A 20,232-nucleotide genomic window follows, 5' to 3' on the forward strand; every position below is an offset into this window, starting at 1 on the left:
TTTTTTAAATTGATTGTTTAACACTTTAACTTCATATTATCGAGATTGACATTTTTTCAGTTTTAGTTAAAAAATATCATATGTTAATGTGACTATCATTATTACAAAGATGATGTACTTCCTCCGCTCATAATGAATGAGTAAGTTGATTCTTGTACATCATTTATATATATTGGTTTGATCATATTTTTTATAATTTTTATTATTATATAATTAAAGATATTAATCGTCAAAATTATGCATTGACATACATAAAACAGATGAAGTAATTTTAATAATTTTTTACACATCGATTCTAATGTGTGCGGTGAAAAGAAATCAAAAGCTTTGAGAAACGTCTGCACCGAAAAGAAATTGATAAATCATATGGACCAAACTTATGTACAATGCCTTATACACAATTCTTACCCTAGACCATATTATTATTTAAAAACAATTTTTTTTTCTTTTTAATTAAAAAATAAAAAACTACTTGAGAGAAAAACTGTACCCTAGACCATATTCTCTCTATGAATTGATTAGAAATTTAGTATCATCTGCTCAACAAAATATATCTTCCAATATAAATCATCCAAAGATATTTTCCAATACTATAAATATTGGGTGACCTAAATATTGCCAAAAAATATTTTTATAAAAAATATATATATTTTTCTTTTTTGTATTCTTCCATGTGAATCAACAACTAAATTACCCCAAATTTAGGTATTTGAGCCCAATTCCACACAGCCAAATGGCAACATTCCAAATCCACACTCTCAATTACCTTCATCTGCACTCATTCAAACAGAGATAAACCAGAATAATACTACAACCCCACTCTCAAAACTCAAAACCCCGCAAATCAATACAACACCAAACAAACGCTATTACCATTGATTTTTCTCACACTCACTCTTCTCAACTTCAAAAACAAACGATATAAATATCTCTTAGATCGATCTTTCACAAGAGATCGTTAAAAATGCCGATCTTCTGGAACCACATGAAATCATCATCATCTCCGTTACTTCAACGCCTCAAACGCCATGTCACCGGCGGCCACTTCTTACAGTCGCGAATTTTCACGACGTTGGAAGGTCATCGTCCTACAATCGTCCATAAACGTAGTCTCGATATTCTTCACGATCCTTGGTTCAATAAAGTATATATACTCTTCTTCATTCTATTCTACTTCACACTATCGCTTTCAATTGATTTTACTGTTCTCAGTTTTATGATATATTCAATTTTGAAATTGAATTGAAAATAAAGCATGTTTGAATAGATAGATGAATAATTTGAAAGTCAAATGTTAATTAATTTTATTTTAAGGTATGTTTTTATTCGGATAGTTTTGATTATGGTGAATATGATTGGATTAATAGATGAAAAATAAGTGTAGGCATTTTTAATTTTGATAATGACTTAGTTCAAGGAAACTAGAATTGAAAACAAGGTGTTTGAGAGTTTGAAGTAGTTACAATTCACAAAGGTCACTAGGAAAGGATATGGCGTGCTGTATGGAAGGACTGGTAGATCGGTATTAACCGAGCAATGCCTAGAGAAGACTAGGATGAATTGAATAGGATAAGAAACAGTCTAAATTGAGGCTTGACCTGCGGCCTATGAAGCACAAACAGGAAGCATACGATTACACTCGTCGGATTAGGTGTGTCTCGGTGTCAGACACGTGTCAGTGTCGGACACTGACAGGAAGCATACGATTACATTGAATTATGTCATTTTTTTCAAATTATTATTGGTGTTGACATGTTAGTGTTCGTGTCCGGTGTCCGTGTCTATGTCGTGCTTCATAGCATGCTGCCATGCACCGGTTGAATGAGTCTTATGTAAAACAGAGGGTACATGAGAGGCTCATTAGCTATGGGTTTATAGAGGTTTGACAAATTGAGGATAGTGAGACTTTTGGCAGGGTTGTTGTTTAGAGGAGTGATCGTAGTCAACAGCAAACAGCTTTTGGCTGGGTTGCTTAGTTATGGCAGATTTGAGCAGAATTAAGGTGTAATGAGTAGTCAGACCAATTGTAATGAAGGCGGCTGCTATAATGCCAACAGTGAAGCAGACTATGGTTGATTTGTAGAAGAAGAGTCTTTTAAAATGGAAGCCCTAGTAGTAATACCAAATTGAAAGAATAATATATCGAATATTGTTACTTGAGTTTTTTTATTGTTATATAGTGATAGGACTCGATCTCGATTACGATTAAACATTAGGATAAATATAGAGCAGAAAAAACAATTGTTGTTATATTGATAATTCAATAGAATCAAATGATTCTATGGCTGAATCACACTATAAGATTGAATGATAAAATGCAGAAAATGTAAAAATAGGCTAGGTAGTTCGAGACACCTAGAATCTCCCAAGTAGAGTGACTACTAAAATCATTGCCTAAAAACAATGGCAGGGAACCTTCTCCTATTTAATCAATCAGATCCAGATCTATTTTCCCTTCCCTCACCGAATAAGGAAACATTCCTATAATGGTATGATTAGTTGTATCCTTCTTCGCACGTTTCTTTTTATAAAATCTGTCATAACTATCAATACCTCCCCCTTCAAAATTCTCCTTGTCCTCAAGGAGTAATCCTGAGAACTCTTTGTGCTCTTCAACTACCGGTTCCCATGAATTCTGAAAGGTATGTAGTCTCCTCCCTTTTACTAAAACCTCAACCTCCCCTTGTTCATTCCTTCTAATTACCATGGCTTCTTCAGGCTCATCATCCAGTCGACAAACTTCATTCAAACAAGTAACTTTAGCCATAAAAGCATTGGCTTTCCCTGGGTCCCATGGTCTGATCAAAACTATTGTGTAGTTGGACACCATTTCAAAACCAAACTTATAGTCTCCATTCCTTTTGTACACTGCTATCATTTCCTTCATAAAGTGAAGGTCATACGAAACTGTCATAAATGGAACCAAGACCTTGTGTATCCATGAATCATGCCCACACTTCCAATTCATCTCAATCAAAGCACTCACAAAAACATCTTCCAATATATCAAATATATTGAATATAGTAACGAGAGAAAACTCATTTAAAACATCAAATATTGCTTTGTCTGCATTTCCCCAGAACTTGACAACCCCATAGTCATTTACTGTATCCTCCTCACAAAAAATCATGTTATTGTAACTTGATATAATTTTAGGTAAATAAGAGAAGGAAACATCCAATTCATCTCTCAAGCTTGTTGTTGTCACATATAGTTGCTCTGTTGATTCCATACTGGTGGAAAGAAAACTACATTCCCCTTCACGAATCAAATAAGAATTACCAAAGTTAAAGCCAAGAGATGTTAGAACCCTTGCTGCAATGTCTTGAATATATGAAGGTACGCTGAAAAGTGCATCTGTTGCTAGGTTTTCCTCCATCTCAATGTTTTTATCTTCACAGTAAGCCAAACCAGTTACAAAACTTAACATAATAACCACAGGCCAGTCTAAGTCAAGCTTCATAATTTCCATTCTTCTATTTTTTGATGCAAGAGCTACATGGAAAAAATTTCTCCTATTCATGATCCTTTCTCTACTCTCCTTATTAATGAACATAAGTACTTTCTCACCTCTCAGTAATGTTTCAGTGTTCGGGGACCTTTCCACTAATTCCTCAAAAATTATGAGAGCACCATGACTCATCAAAGCATTAGTTGATAGTTCACATGGACCATTGGTGGGATTTATCATAAAATTGTAATTTTTCTTAGTAGCTGCTGATTGAGGTTTTGAAAAATGATCAAGGTTACTAACCTTTGCCATGAACTTGAATAATAAAAAAGTTTCCTCTGCATTTATTTTAGATAATTGTTCTCTAGAAGAAAACAATTTTTTTCCAGGATGTGGAGTTGAAAAGTAATCCTTCCTTCTAAGCTTCAAATTCCCATCATCCTTCCTTATGGCCCGATTGTTTTTAAAGCCCAGTAACTTTATGCCAACCCATATTACTACTTTCTTCAAATTCAAACAAAAATTATCTTGGGTCTGACCCACAAGGTTAAAAAATTGACCAAAGTCTCCTTGCAATTTGTAACCATGACACATAACAGATGATAAAGGGTGTCCACTAAGTGGCACATGGGAGAGAAGATGGGATGTGTGCTGACCTGCTGAGAACACGTGTAACAAGATGCTACTACTGTGCAAAATGGACTGCAAAGATTTGTACATCTGGCCCCTTGATTTTAGGAATATACCCAACTTGCATATTTCCGACTTTGCCCCTTGGCCTCTCCTCAGATTCGCAAATTCCTTCAACCAAGGAAAGTCTTCGACGACGGCGGTCTCAACTAACGGCATCCCGACGGCGGTTGGTGGCAATTCGTCGTCCGGTGGCTTGGGTGGTGGTATGATTGTGATATGAGAACAATCCATATGCCTCCTTCGTAAACTCTCCTTCTTCAGCTGAGTCGCGTTTCTCAATGGTTGTTTCCATGGTGATTCGTCCATTATCTCCTTCCACAGTGATTCCTCTGATCGTGGATGTACCGAAATCCCTGGGTTCCACGTTTTGTGAATTACTCCAACCACGATGAGCAGATTCGGATCCGGTGATTTTGCTTGCGGTGGAACCGTAGCAACTGAGTCGCAGTATGGCGGCTCTAACGTGTCCGATGGTTGTTCTGATAGCAGTCCCGACAGTTTTGGTGGTGGCTTGGTCGGTGGTTCCAGAGCAACCACTTGCTCTGTTTTCTGCATCACACTCATCTTTTCTGTCGCAACCTTCACACCAATTTCAGATACATTCACTTCTGTTTTCGGCTGAAACTCAGATTTGTTGAGGTGAATTTCTTCTTTGCGGTCGTAGAATATATCGTTACCACCATCAGTTTGCGGTGGTTGAGATCGTGAGTCCCACGACCACGTGCTATTATCGCTCCATTCCTCTTCTTTGTCATAGTGGTGCACCCTTTCCCGTGGTCGACCTCGACGACGTTTACAACGATCCCGTTGTTCTAGGATGAGCTCGCGAATCTGCTCCACCGTGACTGGTGGCGGTCGTGATTGTTGTTCCAGAACCAATTGACGAAGCTTCTCAACTGCAACTTCAGCTTTGCTCATCCTTTGTTCTAACGCATCAACACGTTTCTCCATTCGGTGATTGGATTTTGGGTTGTAACCAAAGCTCTGGATACCAATTGATAGGACTCGATCTCGATTACGATTAAACATTAGGATAAATATAGAGCAGAAAAAACAATTGTTGTTATATTGATAATTCAATAGAATCAAATGATTCTATGGCTGAATCACACTATAAGATTGAATGATAAAATGCAGAAAATGTAAAAATAGGCTAGGTAGTTCGAGACACCTAGAATCTCCCAAGTAGAGTGACTACTAAAATCATTGCCTAAAAACAATGGCAGGGAACCTTCTCCTATTTAATCAATCAGATCCAGATCTATTTTCCCTTCCCTCACCGAATAAGGAAACATTCCTATAATGGTATGATTAGTTGTATCCTTCTTCGCACGTTTCTTTTTATAAAATCTGTCATAACTATCATATAGGGAATACATTATATAGATTGACGTTGACAACTTCTTGCATAGAATATTGCTACACTATATGAAGTAAATCTGCCGACAAGAATTAAGGAAATAAATCTGTATAGATTAAAACAGAAATAGAGGAAATAATTTGTCCTAAAAAAGGCAATAATTATTCAACACATCCTTTCATTTCAAAGCCAGTAAACTTGATGCCAGCTTGATGATGTTCTCCATAGATATTGGAATTAGCACATTACCAAATGAGTGACTAGGAAATGTTTAAAACTTATTTATCATTCTTCTTGTCAATATCAGATTGTGATGTATATATAAAGCTGATATGTTACTTTGTAAATAATGTTTTCACTCAATTCCTAATAGTTTGATACTCTTCTTTATAAACTGCAATCCATAAAACAACTCCGTTAATCTTCTGCTTATTTTACACGATGCTAGAAAGTACACATGAAATATTGTGCAACTTCCCTTTTTTTCATTCTGATATTTCGCCCAGGCTTCTTTTCAGTAATATTCAGAAGATGACTGTGTGCTTTTGCTGCCAAGTTTTAAAGTCACTTACTCAATTGTAGATATATTTTTCATTTCTATAAACTTCCGTTCTGATTTAGTAATATATATACTCTGGTTTTTTGAATTTAGGGAACAGCCTTTTCCATGACCGAACGAGACCGCCTTGATCTAAGAGGACTGCTTCCTCCAAATGTTGTGTCTCCTGATGTACAAATTGAGCGCTTCAGTATGTTTTTCTATTTTCTTTGGTCTCATGCAATGTTAACCATAATGAATGTGGGTTTGTTTGGTAGTAGTTTTTTTTTTCTTTTTCTTGTGGTGTTAATGATTGAGGTCCATATGGCCTTTAAATGGGAATTAGGCCATTCAAATTTCAAATCAAGGTTTTTTTCCATCATTAGTTATCTGCTTATAGAACTTTGCATGTTAAAGTAACTCTATTCTAGGATATCTTCCGTTTAAGGTGTTTGAGTAGTTTTTAGAAAAGTAACAGACATTTTTTTTTATTGCTTAATCCCCAATTGGTGCTTTCGTGATGGGGAGTAAGGATTCTGTTTTTCCTTTTCTGATATGCATATTTACTATTTTCGTCAATAATTTTTGAACTGTGCACTGTTCTGTTTTTATTTATTAATTATTCCTAAATTTTTTGTTTATAGTGGTTGATTTGAAAAGGCTTGAAGTTCATGCAAGAGATGGGCCTTCCGATCCTAATGCACTGGCCATGTGGCGGATATTAAACCGCTTGCATGACAGAAATGAGACTATGTACTATAAAGTATGTCCAGTGTTTTTTATTGCACTATTTTGATAACAAACAATTCTAGTCTTAAAAATCCCACTTTATCAAAAGAATGATTTTAACTTCAATGACATATTGTATAATGTCAGGTTTTGATTGCTAATATTGAGGAATATGCACCAATAGTATATACTCCAACAGTGGGTCTTGTATGTCAGAACTATAGTGGACTTTTTAGAAGGCCAAGAGGAATGTATTTCAGTGCTCAGGATCGTGGGGAAATGATGTCCATGGTCTATAACTGGCCAGCTGAGCAGGTCTATAACAATCCATTTCCTTTACAAATTTTTAGCTAGTACTTTTTTAGGTATCCTAGAAAGTATTATACTTTTCTTATTTGTGGTTTACCGATTAATACGGTCCTTATTCTTTCAATCAACAATTGATTTTCCTCAGTAGTTAAATAGGAGAAAACATATTTGGAACGGAACTTTTGGATAAAATAACTAAAGCCTAGACTTTCTCAGTTAGGGAGAAGGGGGCATCCCTTGTAGGATGACTATTCTTTTGACACTTAACCATTGTGAAACAGATATCAAATCCTTTGTAAATAGCTTGGTTGCTACCAAACTTGTATCTTAAGTTCTCTCTCTCTCTCTCTCTCTCTCTCTCTCTCTCTCTCTCTCTCTCTCTCTCTCTCTCAGTCAAATCAATATTAAACTGCCTATTTCCTTTCTCCGAAACACTCTCTCTATGTTCATTAACCCGTATTTTGAAGATTAAACACTAGCATTTTATTGTTCTAAAGTAGCTATGACCTATGTGATTGGATAATATTTTGATACATACTAACTTATTGAAGTGTCAAATGGGGACATCTCATTTGATGCTTTTCAGGTCGATATGATTGTGGTTACTGATGGGAGCAGAATTCTGGGACTTGGAGATCTTGGAGTACAAGGAATTGGCATTGCCATTGGGAAGCTTGATCTATATGTTGCTGCTGCTGGGATAAATCCTCAAAGGGTATGGAGTTGCTCAATGTTTTGTTATTGTTCCTTCAGACTATTAAAGTTTATGATTTAGTTAATATTTGTAAGACTTGGTAACGTAAAAATGATATGATATAGTTGCGACTACCATTTAAGGTTTTGTCTATTGGATCATAAGAAATGATAATAAATGTGGTGCCATTGACCTTTATAACTATGCTGTTTTCCCCCTTTACATCATCATCGTCATCGTCATCATTATGTATTTTATGGTTCTTCTATTGTAAGCTGTATTTACGATTCTAAGAATTCTTTTCCCTTCTTGTAATAGGTACTTCCTGTGATGATTGACGTTGGTACTAACAACAAAAAGTTACTCGAAGATCCCTTATGTAAGTGCTTCTATATCTATTCTGTTAAAGATCTTGTAGCAGGACCTATATAGGGTGACATGACTGCACCACAATGAGCGCCCATATCTAAATTTTCATCAAACCTTTACCTTGTGCTAAAATTCCTAGTCTAAATGAATGTGAGTCCCAGGATTGAATTTTAATCACTTGGGCTAAAAGATCAACTTCACAAATGCTTGGTTGAAGCCTATGCGTGGTTTGATATCTCTTAAGTACAACTCGTGCTGTGCAGTTCACTCATATGTTTGTTATACCTATTGTTGCTTCAATTACATTTATGCTTGTTTCAGCATAACTTAGTTGAATTCACTCTACGAAACATAATTCCTTTCCTGTCAGATTTAGGATTGCAGCAGCATCGCCTTGATGGGGATGACTATCTTGCTGTTATAGATGAATTCATGGAAGCTGTCTTTACTCGCTGGCCAAATGTGATTGTACAGGTATTGAAACTGACGTTTAAAATAAAAATTGTAGCTTGCATTTGTGTTTTATTCACAAGGTCCATATTTTTCTATTATACGACTATAAATAATCTTGTCCTCTCACAGTTTGAAGATTTTCAAAGCAAATGGGCTTTTAAGTTATTACAAAGGTACAGAACTACCTACCGAATGTTTAATGATGATGTGCAGGTAAAATTTCTTTTATATAATATTGTATCATGACATTTTTCACACTGTGTAGTTGTAGTAAAGGAGAGGATTTAGGAATTAATGGCTTTGGAAACTTAGGTGATGGAATTAACACATTGTTCAATAAGTAACTAGTTCCAAGCAGCATTGGAAACTTGGTTTCCTAGGAAATGTTTTGCTTATTTATTATGGCTGTAAATTGGAGATTGTAAATTTGTAATGCATAAACTATTACATGCAGAGTTCAATTGACAATTTTGCAGTGATGCTTTCACGTTCCTCATTTTTTGAAAACATGATCACGTTATTATTATTATTAGAGTAATATGGTTATCAAAAGATTTACAGAACATAGATTTGGCCTGCAAAATATTGTTATATTGATTTGCTTGTCTAATAGTAATAAGTTTTTGACATCAACTAGTATTGGGACCAAATTAATACCATTTGTTCTCACTAAACTTTTGAGGATTAAATTGGGAGTTTGCTCTATAGCCTCTGAGTTATCACCTCGTGCTCCTGAGGACTGAATTCAATGTATAGATCTTGTCATGGCATTTTATTGTTTAATGCATTTGAAACTCTTTACCCAGGGGACAGCTGGTGTTGCAATTGCTGGACTTCTAGGTGCTGTAAGAGCTCAAGGAAGGCCAATGATTGACTTCCCAAGGCAGAGGATAGTTGTTGCCGGTGCTGGAAGGTTAGGTTGTTATCTTGTGATAGGATGACCATACTTTTATGATTTTATGTGAAGTTTTTTAGCTGAGAGAACTAGTTATCCCAAACACAACTTATGTCGGAATCTCTTGAGAATATGTCATAATATCTTTATTGTATCATTGGAGACATAGATATACTGAAAAAAATGGGAAAATGGGGGCTTTAGGATCCAACGAAATTAACAAGAGAACCGCAAAAACTGTACAGTTCCACAAAATTTTGGCCTCCTTGTCCTACCAAAATCTTTATGCCTAGAAAAACTGCTGGAAAAGTGGAGGAACAACCCACTATTTATTTGTCACATGAAAAAAAAAATACCAAAGTAAAATACATGCTGTATACTATAAAACCAAATGGGACATTGTTTCTGAGATTGAATAAAAGAAGTGAACAACTCAAATTATAAAAAGTGTGGCCTGCAATATTTGCAACATCTCAACAGTTCAAATTCTCCTATAATGATAGGAAGGCTAGTGAGCAGAAGTATATAGGAATTAAAGTTTATTACTACCTATCATTCAAGTTATTTCTGAATCTAACATCTCAGAAGTGATTAGAACCCTAAATAGAATAAACACTTTTGATGATTATGGTAGGACACAGAACAATTATGCAGCACAAAAGAGAAAATAAGGAAAAACCCCAAGAGTCATTATCACATCGCGTATGTCTAAGGAAAATGTCTCCTTAAAACTGAGTAATTCAATTAACCAATAAGAGTAACCCTAATTATATATATATATATATATATATATATATATATATATATATATATATATATATATATATATATATACCGTAGTTTTCCTAACAGCCTATATTATATTAATATGCCTAATGATAGCCTGTCTATTTTTCTTCCTCCTATCCTAGCATACACATTCCACTCCTATTTCCGAATTGGTCCCCTCCTAACATACAATCAATGATAGGCCTCATGAAGCAGAACTTCTCCCACTTACAATCCTCCTAAATTTGAACCTAAAGATGTTTGACACTCCCATACCAGTCGAAGAATAAACCATGGGAAATAGATTTCTCGGCACTTGCATGAATACCAACTAACCCGGGTTTGCAATCCACCCATTTACATATAAACTGTTATAACTGTCCCACAACAGATCTGTTTATAATTATTTTATAGAAAAACAAGACTTATTTTAGGAAAGGAATTATTTAGCCTGGTCTATATCTAATTTTTTTTTTTTTGCAAAAGCGATAGTTCGGGTACAAGATTCCAAATCCAAACTGAATATTTTATTTAATGTCTCTTATCAAGTTTATTGGGCATCTAAATAAAAATAGCTCCAGATCTAAGAATATGCCTTCTGCACTTTATTATTATCTTTGGAAATTATTTGTTGTTGAAGAAATTGTGGTTAAAGTGTCATTGGTTATGTCTAGAATAAATTTGGTTTTAATGAAAGCTTTGAATGGAATGGTTGTTGCAAGTGAAAGTCTTTGTTGAGTTCATAGTTGCTAAGGATATTCACATTCAGGGTTTTTAGTTCTTTAGTTATATTTGTACTACTGCAGTGCCGGAATTGGCGTTCTTAATGCGGCAAGAAAAACAATGGCAAGGATGCTGGGTAATAATGAAGTAGCTTTTCAGAGTGCAAAGAGTCAATTTTGGGTTGTTGATGCAAAGGTATTGTATTAGCTTGATGTCCATATTAACCACGGTTCAGTTCTTCGTACTTATAGAAGTTAAATTTTGTTTTTGATGTAAACATTTTTTTTTACATGCTTTATATTCAATTGAATGCTAATGAACCTGCTTAAATATTCAATTTTACTTAGTGGCTTACTATACTTAATTATGTGGTGAATTTGTGAATCTTGAAAATCACCAAGTATTATACACATACCCCCTCTTTAGCATTGTTGAAGATCTCAAAAGAGTGAGCCTCAGCATTTGAATCGAAGTTATATTTGTGTTGGCTTTAATTTTATTTATAATATAAGTTCTTGGTGAGCCATACAAACTCATCATAATGAGGATTAGTAAATTTGTGCCATATTTATGATTATTTTCAAATGTTTTGAATCTTTTGATCACCATTCGATATGCAAGTTTACTATTATCTTTGGAAATGCAGGGGTTAATCACAGAAGGACGTGAAAACATTGATCCAGATGCCCTTCCTTTTGCAAGAAGTTTGAAAGAAATGGATCGCCAAGGACTAAAGGAAGGAGCAAGTCTTGCGGAAGTGGTTCGTTAAAATATCACTTTAGATGCAAATATGAATTATGAAATGCCATAATGAGATAGATAATTATTTTATTGACCTAGCTTTTTGATCTTCGGTTAATATTACCCGATTTTAGAAAGGTTCTTAGCTTTTGGATATGATAAACTTAACAACCTTCAATGCCTCTGAGAATTGACGAATAAAGAATTGGGCTTATTATCATTTGAAGCATGTTTTTATTAAAAAAGTATATAATATATATCATATCATATAATATGTCTAAGACAAATTCTCATGAAAATAGACATTGATATGCCTTGTTACAAAATAAAATATTAAGAGATTTCTATATCATCCTACAGTATTTTCTGTTTATTAACTTCAACTTTTTTCTCTCTACTTTCTTCACTATCCTAAACTTAGAAAAAATAGTTTCTCTGGCTTCTTTCTTCACTATAATTACACAGACATGCATATTAGTTAGTAGTACCTTTTATAGTGACTGTCTAGTTTCCTTCTATAAAATGAGAGAATTTTTTTGCAAGCAGTGTCGAGGGTAGGGGGTCCTTTATGATATGAAGGAAAAACATATGGGAAAAACATCAACATAATGAGCCTCTCCAATTTCTCGTCACATCTATTAGGGAAATCCCACCCATTTTAATAATTCGTGATACACTTTATGTTCTCTATATTTCATCCATTTTTTTTAGTAATTAACTTTTGAGATGCTTCCTTTATATATCGTTGGTGAACTTTGGTAACAGGTCAAGCAAGTGAAGCCTGATGTCCTCCTTGGACTATCTGCTGTTGGAGGATTGTTCTCAACTGAGGTATAGATTCTGATGCTTTGGTTTGATTTACATTGCACACAGATTTGGCTGAGTAAGACTTTGAAATCAGCATCGCTTCCATCTATTTCTCATTGGAAGGAGTTATGTAATGTTACAAATTTTCAAAATTCTCAGTGGGTAGTAGGCCATGTTAAATTTAGGGGTTTTGGTTTTCTTGAAGAATCCAATACTTTCTGGCAGTGCTCTGTTTTTTCTGTTCTAATAGGACCCAAAAATTATTAAAAGACTGAGATGATTTTATATCCAAAATTTACTATAACAAGAGGAAAAATCCCATGTAGTATGAACCATATCTTTAGTTACAACCACTATATGAAAGATAATATGGCAATGGTTTGAGCTCAAAAAACAAGTTATAGATTTACTTTTTGACTTTACCAGCACCACCACACATGTTCTCTATATAAATGAAAAGGACAATTCAAAGAAAATATCCCATGTTATTTTATGCTTAATATATATAACATTTGGCTGACTTTCTTTCCTTTGATATACGGATGACAACATCCTATTATCTAGGTATTGGAGGCCCTCAAGGGTTCAACGTCAACAAGACCAGCCATATTTGCCATGTCAAATCCAACAAAGAATGGTATAACTTATTTTGCTTCTTTCTTTTTAGCATGTGTTGTGGCTGCGGGCAACATGGATTTTTAATAGTTTGGGTACCACTGCCTTCATTCTTTGACAGCTGAATGCACCCCTGAAGAAGCATTCTCCATTTTGGGCGAGAACATGATATTTGCAAGTGGAAGTCCGTTTAGTAATGTGGATCTCGGTAAAAGTTTACAAATCCCCAGACTAATCTTTCAATTTTATAATCCAGTTTTTGCAGTATAAAGCAAGTCTTATACTTTAGCTTGCTAAAATAGATATTTTTTCTACCATGTGTTTTGAAATATATAAATCTTCTTTACCTTGGTAAACTTTTAGTTCTCTAAAAAAATTCTATTTTATTATCGTTTTCTGTGTTTTACTCAAGGGTGTTATAATTTGCAGGAAATGGTCATATTGGACACTGCAACCAGGGAAACAACATGTACCTATTTCCAGGGTAGGTTTGCTGTTTCACACATGAACCCAAATTTAATCCAAACCGCGCTATTGTATATCATATAGTTCATTTGCTTTTCACCGTGTCTTTTTATTTCAGCATTGGTCTTGGAACTCTTTTGTCTGGCTCTAGGATTGTATCCGACGGCATGTTACAGGCTGCTGCTGAGCGGTATGTTTTTGAAGATTCAGTAATTTATGAAAATACTGCTATTGTGAATTAGTGAATTATTTGCATAAGTTCATGATTTGCTGGACTTATGCATCTATGTTTCAGTCCACAAGCATTGTGAAAAATACCACTATTGTGAACTAATTAATACTGCTATTACTGTAGATTAAAATGTCAAGTGTTGATATTTAATAACTTCATGATTTACTGGACTTGTGCATGTATTTTATCGCAACGTTAACTATTGATTTTCAAGTAGTGGTTATCATTATCATTGTAGTCTATTCTCTAAAGTGCATCCCTTCCTTCTTCTGGAGGAATCGGATAATCTTAGATACTCTAAAAGATAATCTAAAGTACACAATTCCGAAAATAATCCCTTTAAAGACATCATAAAAGATAATCTTGGATACTCTAAATTACTCTAAGAATAAGATATAATCAAAGTAGCACGGAATACTTTTTGTATTAATTATTACAATAACAGAACTATTTTCGTTTCGTACATAACACTTGATTTATACATTGGATTCTTCTTGCTGAATTGCTGTCTAACTTTGAAATGTACCTTAATATCCATTTTTATTTTTCTTGTATCCCTGATCATCGGAAACTGAAGTTTGGCTGCGTATATGAGTGAAGAGGAGGTCCTCAAAGGGATTATTTTCCCTTCAATATCCAGGTAAAAATGAGCTTTTCGTCGTCACTCTGTATAGTTTATAAGAGGCAGCTCAAATGAAATTTCATCTTTCTCAAAACAAAACCATATTTTCAGGATTCGAGATATTACAAAGGAGGTTGCTGCAGCTGTTATACAAGAAGCTGTGGAAGAGGATCTAGCAGAAGGATATCACGAAATGGATGCTCGAGAACTCCGCAAACTTAGCCCGGTAAGTTTTGTTTGCTTTGAAATATTAGAGATTAATTTTTGTAACTTTTGGACTATATATCAATGTAATCTCTACTATAATGTGGTTGGTAACAATTTTGCTTGAAAATACACGTGTAAGATTGATTTGGCTGGATTTTGGTTTACTCCACAGCCTTTTCTTTTTAGATTTATGAGAAATGACAACTAATTATCCACATACCAAACCAACGTGAAGTTTTAACAAGTCTCATGTATAAAATGTCTCTGATCATAATTTACTTACAAATTTTTTATGAATGATATAAAGTTCATCTTTTTAAATTATAAACTCCTTTTTGCAAAAAGATATACATTTTTGTCCCTTTATTGCTGAAAGAAAAAAGTTGCAGATCTTTTTTACCAAGTAAATACACACATTAACTGGAAAGTTTGTGAACTTTCCATAGGCTTAATTGGTTTTTTAACTGTCTATTTCTATGGCTTACATTTTTCTTTAACATTATCCATGCTTTGTGGACTTTCAGGATGAAATTAAGGAATATGTGGTGAATAACATGTGGAATCCAGAGTACCCAACATTAGTATACAGGAAAGAGTGAACAACCTGCAGGATGGAATAAACCTTACATACTTAAATTATATGAAATTCTAAAATATCATCTCATAGCTTATTTTGAGTTTAACAAAGAAAAGCAAATCTTATGAGGCATAGTTGCATGTAAATGAAGTTGATAGTAACATGAGGTTGGTTGTAGCATCATATTGAAGGACATGTATGGTGCATCGTTACACTTACACCAATTTTTAAATGGTGTACTGGTAAATTCATTTTTAATCCACTGTAAGTGTCAACACTACAATGAATCTGATGACCAATAATTCACAATTTTTGTTTTACAGAGGATATTGAAGGCATGTGAATTTCTTCGTGGACCATAGTCCAACAAAAATCGTATTTTTTGACTCATGTTACTTGTAAAATCAAAACACCCTATCTACCAAAAAATAAAAGCAAAGACACCCTTGGACACATTAACTTAATTTTTTTTTTGGGAATCCACTTTTTGAGGATATGTGAATTTACTACTGTTTTTGTTTTTGTTTTTATTCAATTTTTTTATTTAAAAAAAAAACAAAATTGCAACAAATAAATAAAGAGAAAATGCTAAAAAAGGTAAAATACCACTTCATTTTTCTGGGTACAAAAACACGTACCCCTTCATTTTTAATGAACTGCAAGTGTCAAGATTCTTAAAATGGAGAGAATTTCAACTCACATTGATACAATAGTTCACGATTTTTGTTTCACAATTTTTGTGGGACATAGTTCAACCAAAATCGCAATTTTTTAAGACCAACCAAAATTGTATTGAAACATGTTGATCTATGGGAGACGCCTCTTGATCCTAGTTGCGTTGTTATTCACTTATTTGTTTTAGTTGGTAATCTCATTTTAATTATTTTTGGTGTAAATTGAATATTTTTGGCATGCAACCGTAGAGATTAATTTTTTGAGTTTTGTGGAATCTAAGTAGTTGGCAAGTTTTTTTTTAAGGGTCCGTTTGGTGTACAGGATAAGATAACTGTATCATATCCTGCCACAATCCAGTGTTTGGTGATACAGCAGGATATGATAAGTTAATCCTGAAGCTTATCCTATCCCGTCTCTCTAGTTATAATTCTTATCCTGAATTTGAGCTGGGTTACCAGCAGGATAGAATAAGAAAAAAAAATTATTTATTTATTTTATAAAATATATTTTAAAATACATAAAATAAAATTAATAAAATATAAATAATAAAATAATTAATTTTTAAATATATATGTGATTTTCTCACAGGAGTAATTTTGTAATTTATATATTCTAAAAAATCAAAATTTTACTAAAATTATAATATTTTAAAGTAAAATGATTATTAAAAAATTGACAAATAGGAAACTGATTTATATTTTTTATTTTAAAGTAAAATGATTATTATATAAAGTTATTTGATTACTTATTTATATTTTTTATTTATAAAATTCAAAGTATTACAAAATAATTTTAAAAAAATAACAATTGTTTTACAAGAGTAATTTTGTCAATTGAATATGTTATATATCTTATCATATTATTATGAGCAAATATGTATTAAAAACAAAATATAATAGTTATCATTTTTGTTATCCTGTGTGCACCAAACACAGGATATGATAACTGAGTATAACTGTTATCCTGCTGTTATCCTATCCTTATCCTGTTTTATATCCTATCCTGTCACTATGCTATCCTGCGCACCAAACGGGCCCTAAGAGTTCTAGCGTTGTTGCATGTCCAAAAAAGGACTGAATCCCAAACCTTGATAAATTAAAAGAAACCTACGTCATCTTATCTAATCACTATTTTAATTTTATGCATATTTCAAACTAAAATCAATTGTGGTAGATATTACAATGATCGTATTTCAACATAAACAAATATTTTCCTTAAAAAAAAACATAAACAAATATTTGATGGGTTAAAAACAAAGTAATAAGTGATTTGTGTTCAAGGATTTAAAATAAAAAATAATTATTTTCATTAAAAGAATAAAACATTTATTTTCACATATAGGGTTAGATAGTATATGAGCATCTTAGATTAAAGGTTTGTGGTATCTCTAGAAGAGTGTAAGTTAGTCAAACATGAAGATATTCAAGCTAAGAAAAAGTCTTAGGCGGATTTAGTGCAAGGATCAAACAAATTGTGATGTTAGTTATAACTTTTTAGGTCTATATACTCAATCAATTAGTATTAATCAGGTAGTAATATTTTACTTAAAGCTCTATATAATCAATCTAGTGTTACAATGAAAAGAATGAAGAAAGAAGAACAAATGATTCTAATGGTTGAATCTAAGTCCTCTGATCCAATTAATCAAAGGTACTTTATTTCTTTAATTTGTCCCATCATGTTTTGATTTTCATTTTCTATTTCTCATAATTCAAGAAAACTATATACAATTGAATGTGTAAATGTTCATGAGATTTGATATAATTAATATATGTATGCACTCCGATCCATCCGTCTTAAAATATAAGTAAAAATTAAAAATTTGATATATTGTTGGGGTCAGTCACTCAATCTAAGAAATATAGGCCATCAACCAACTCTTCCTAAATTCTTTAATATTCCATGTGAATAACTTGACCTAAAATTTAAAATTTAGACTAAATATATTTATTTTTGTTGACAAATTTTTATTTATATTTTGAGATGAAGAGAGTATTAATTTCATAAATACATTTAAATATATAGGTACAAGTTTGATGACGAAGAGAGGCACATTTTATTAATTTCCACCTCAACATTATTATGCTTGGTATTGATTATCTTCCCCACACTAAAGATGTCACTAAGTGGTGGTGAACTTCATGAGATTGTTGTCACCTTCTTGATCCTACTATTTGTTTTACTTTTTCAAATAATTATATTTGTTCTTGCTGCATATCCTCTTTTTAACAATAACAATTGTATTCCTGGGATCATATATTTCATCATTTTGATAACAAGTGTAATATCATTTATAGAAGTGAGTCTTGTTTCGTGGATCGCCGCTACCATCACTTTGATCTTTTGGGGCTTCTTAACGGTATTGATTTTCATTTTTGACCTCATGATGGAGCTTGATGCATTCTTGAAGTCCATGACAAAGAATGCTCGAAACGGTCAAGGCAATATTGAGAGAATGCTCACTAGTAAGGAGTGGGAGAAGGTTCGATAATTTGGACCTAAAACTCGATTTTGAGTCCAAGTTCAAGTTTTCGATCCTGTCCCAATTCCAGACTCGGAACTAGAGAACCAATGTGTCTGAAAGATGTAAAATATTGATGTTTTCATGGATGGTGTTGCCAAATCTGAAGAGTATGGTAAACGTGATGCTCTCTCCGGTTTTTAAATATAAACAAAATTTTAAGTTTATTGATAAAACATATATCATCCAAATACATGTTTTATTCAATGAAGGAAGTACTAAATAATGCAAGATGTCATAAACTTGACCTATGTATTACCGGTTAGTTTAGTGATTTTTGTTATGAGATGGTGTGTAATCATATTAACTACCTCAATTATCTTAATTATACGCAAATTCTTCGTGTTAAGTTTTCTAGGTAATGTTAGTTTATGGCAGCATTTTGTTTTCTGCCTTTCATTTTCTCCACTATCTTTTATGTGTAATTAACTAACAATTAGCCTTTGTAATGAATTTATATGTTATTCTTTTTGGCGCAGTAATGACTTTATATTTTTACTATAGTAGTATTAACCAAGCAATATTTACTTAAAGCTCTTTCTATACTCAATCTAGTGTTACAATGAAAATAATGAAAGAAGAACAAGTGATTGTAATGGATGAATCTAAGTCTTGTGATCTAATTAATCAAAGGTACATATTATCTCTTTAATTCAGCAAATCATGCTATGTTTTTCACTTTTTATTTCTCATAAATCAAGCAAGCTATATATACAAATTTAAATAATGTATGTATCTCTTCAACATATCTACATATTATTATAGTGATAGTGAAAAAAACATGAAAAATCAAGTTATTGCGACAGAAGAACCACTTTTTTACATTGATGGCAACGACCAAACAAGATACTCAATCCTTTCTTTATATTTCCCCCGTCTCAAAATAAGTGATACAGTTGATGAAAGGGTTTTTCTCCTCATGATCCATAACATCCGACTACTTTACATATGTTAATGCAGAACTTTGACCAGTGACGACTGAAGAAGAACGAGCAATCGAGACCTCAATCATATTAAGCTTGGTATCTTTCATAATAATATTTTTGACCCCCTAATGTTAGCCTCTTTTGCAAAGACACCTCATTGATATTGACAAAGTCAACGTCCACGTGGACAATGACTCGTATGCCACGTTAGCAAGCCAACACACACGTCAATATTGATTCACATGACATGCTGATGTGACATGTGATTGTCCATGTGTACATTGACTTAGTCAAAATAATATGATATGTATCTAATCTCGTGATCATAAATATATGTGTGTACAGCGACGAACAGAGGCTTGCGAAAGTAGTGAAATTATCACTAATATTATTTGTGCCATTGATTATATATATTGCCTGTACTAAAGATGTCAGGTACTAAACTCAACGAGAATTTAGTGATGATAGCTTTGAAACATACACTCAATGTAATCTTTTGGATTTATGAGTTTAGTTACTTTAGAGTTGCCTTTTTAATTCAAAGGTATTTTAGCATGCTAGCTAGAATCTCTACTCGAGATTTTTAGCTATGATCTATTTAAGAGTTTGACATCTTTTTAATGAATATTTAAGATTTATGAATCTCTTTATTTATTTCTTTGATTAAGTAGAGGACTAAAGCCCAAAATTTATGAATTTCTTTCTATGCATCATAATATTACAACTCCCAATTCTCAAATGGTGTATGTTAGAGGATGCAATTATATTAAATAAATAATTTAAAATTCGTTTTAGAACTTTTTTTCATTAGTTAGCGTTTTATTCTAATGATATTAGTGTGGTGCTTTTAATCCTGTGTGCT

General features: G+C 33.1%; 1 protein-coding gene across 1 annotated transcript; it reads left to right on the plus strand.

Moving 5' to 3' along the window:
* Positions 1-722: 722 nt before the first annotated feature.
* On the plus strand, positions 723-15,572 carry LOC123883456 (NAD-dependent malic enzyme 62 kDa isoform, mitochondrial-like). The gene is made up of 19 exons (XM_045932263.1): positions 723-1,144; positions 6,157-6,253; positions 6,687-6,805; positions 6,919-7,086; positions 7,667-7,795; positions 8,093-8,153; positions 8,514-8,617; positions 8,726-8,809; positions 9,403-9,509; positions 11,066-11,177; positions 11,629-11,742; positions 12,489-12,554; positions 13,095-13,167; positions 13,267-13,353; positions 13,575-13,629; positions 13,729-13,800; positions 14,420-14,482; positions 14,576-14,690; positions 15,196-15,572. Exons 1-19 carry the CDS (start codon positions 965-967, stop codon positions 15,268-15,270), a joined length of 1,881 nt encoding a protein of 626 aa, XP_045788219.1. The 5' UTR covers positions 723-964; the 3' UTR covers positions 15,271-15,572.
* The last annotated feature ends 4,660 nt before the right edge of the window (positions 15,573-20,232 follow it).

Source organism: Trifolium pratense, linkage group LG5 (genome assembly GCF_020283565.1).
Source record: "Trifolium pratense cultivar HEN17-A07 linkage group LG5, ARS_RC_1.1, whole genome shotgun sequence".
NCBI lineage: Eukaryota > Viridiplantae > Streptophyta > Magnoliopsida > Fabales > Fabaceae > Trifolium > Trifolium pratense.